Source organism: Chaetura pelagica, unplaced genomic scaffold (assembly GCF_000747805.2).
Source record: "Chaetura pelagica isolate M959 unplaced genomic scaffold, ChaPel_1.0 scaffold12, whole genome shotgun sequence".
In the NCBI taxonomy this organism is placed as follows: Eukaryota; Metazoa; Chordata; class Aves; order Apodiformes; family Apodidae; genus Chaetura; species Chaetura pelagica.
Window position 1 is genome coordinate 2,016,725 of NW_009952801.1, and position 770 is coordinate 2,017,494.

Genomic DNA, 770 nt, shown 5'->3' on the forward strand with positions numbered 1-770 from the left:
CCCGCCCACACCGCGGGGCTCTCCTGCCCAGTAAAAGGATTGAGCGCCGCGGCGCGCGCTGCCTACGCGCTCTGCAGCCAGCTGGACCATGCAATCACTTTTGCTCTGATGCTGGATTAACTCGATTTTAATCGGTTTTTGTTTCCCCCACCCCCATCCACACTCCCCATCTCCTCCTTCTCTCCCGCCCCCCCATCCCCACACACCTCTCTTCCCCCCTTGTCTCAAGCCTAACCTTGTCTTGTGGTCATGGGGTCTATAATTTCATTTTTGTCTAGGCTGGTGAGAGCTCTGCTTGTTCTGTAAAGTGGATGTCAGGTGGATCTATGTTCTGGAAGGAACAAAGAGGCAGCGAAGGCAGCGCGGGGGAAGTTTGAGCGACGAGGATGCAGGCTGTGTACTGGTACGCGGTCCTTCTGCTGCAGCCCACCCTCTACCTGGTGAGTGCCCCCGGTCCCTTGCACGGGCCGGGAAGCGGGGAGCTCGGCAGGGAGGATGGCACCTGCCTGGCGGAGAACGGACAAACTCATGGCAGCTGCCGGCGCCCCTCAGCCAGCCCTGTCCTGTCCTCCCGGGGCCGGGCAGGGGCCAGGGCAGGAGGCGCGGGGCTCGGCCGGGAGTTCTCGGAGGGCGCGGGGGGGCAAACCCGTAACTTCTCCGCCGGGAAGGGACTTGCCCAGAGCAGGGTCAGAGGCTCCCGGGCCGGGTCCCCTGGTGATACCTCCCGGGCCGGGTCCCGCTGTGCCCGCGGGGGGGCCGGGGCCCCCCCG

At 65.1% G+C, this 770-nt stretch overlaps 1 protein-coding gene across 1 annotated transcript in view; it reads left to right on the plus strand.

The window, feature by feature from the left end:
• Positions 1-386: 386 nt before the first annotated feature.
• NXPH1 (neurexophilin 1) overlaps positions 387-770 on the plus strand; it is a 148,077-nt gene continuing 147,693 nt past the window's right edge. The window contains exon 1 of the mRNA XM_009994926.1: positions 387-440. Coding sequence (XP_009993228.1) covers positions 387-440 — 54 coding nt within the window. The remainder of the gene's footprint in view (positions 441-770) is intronic.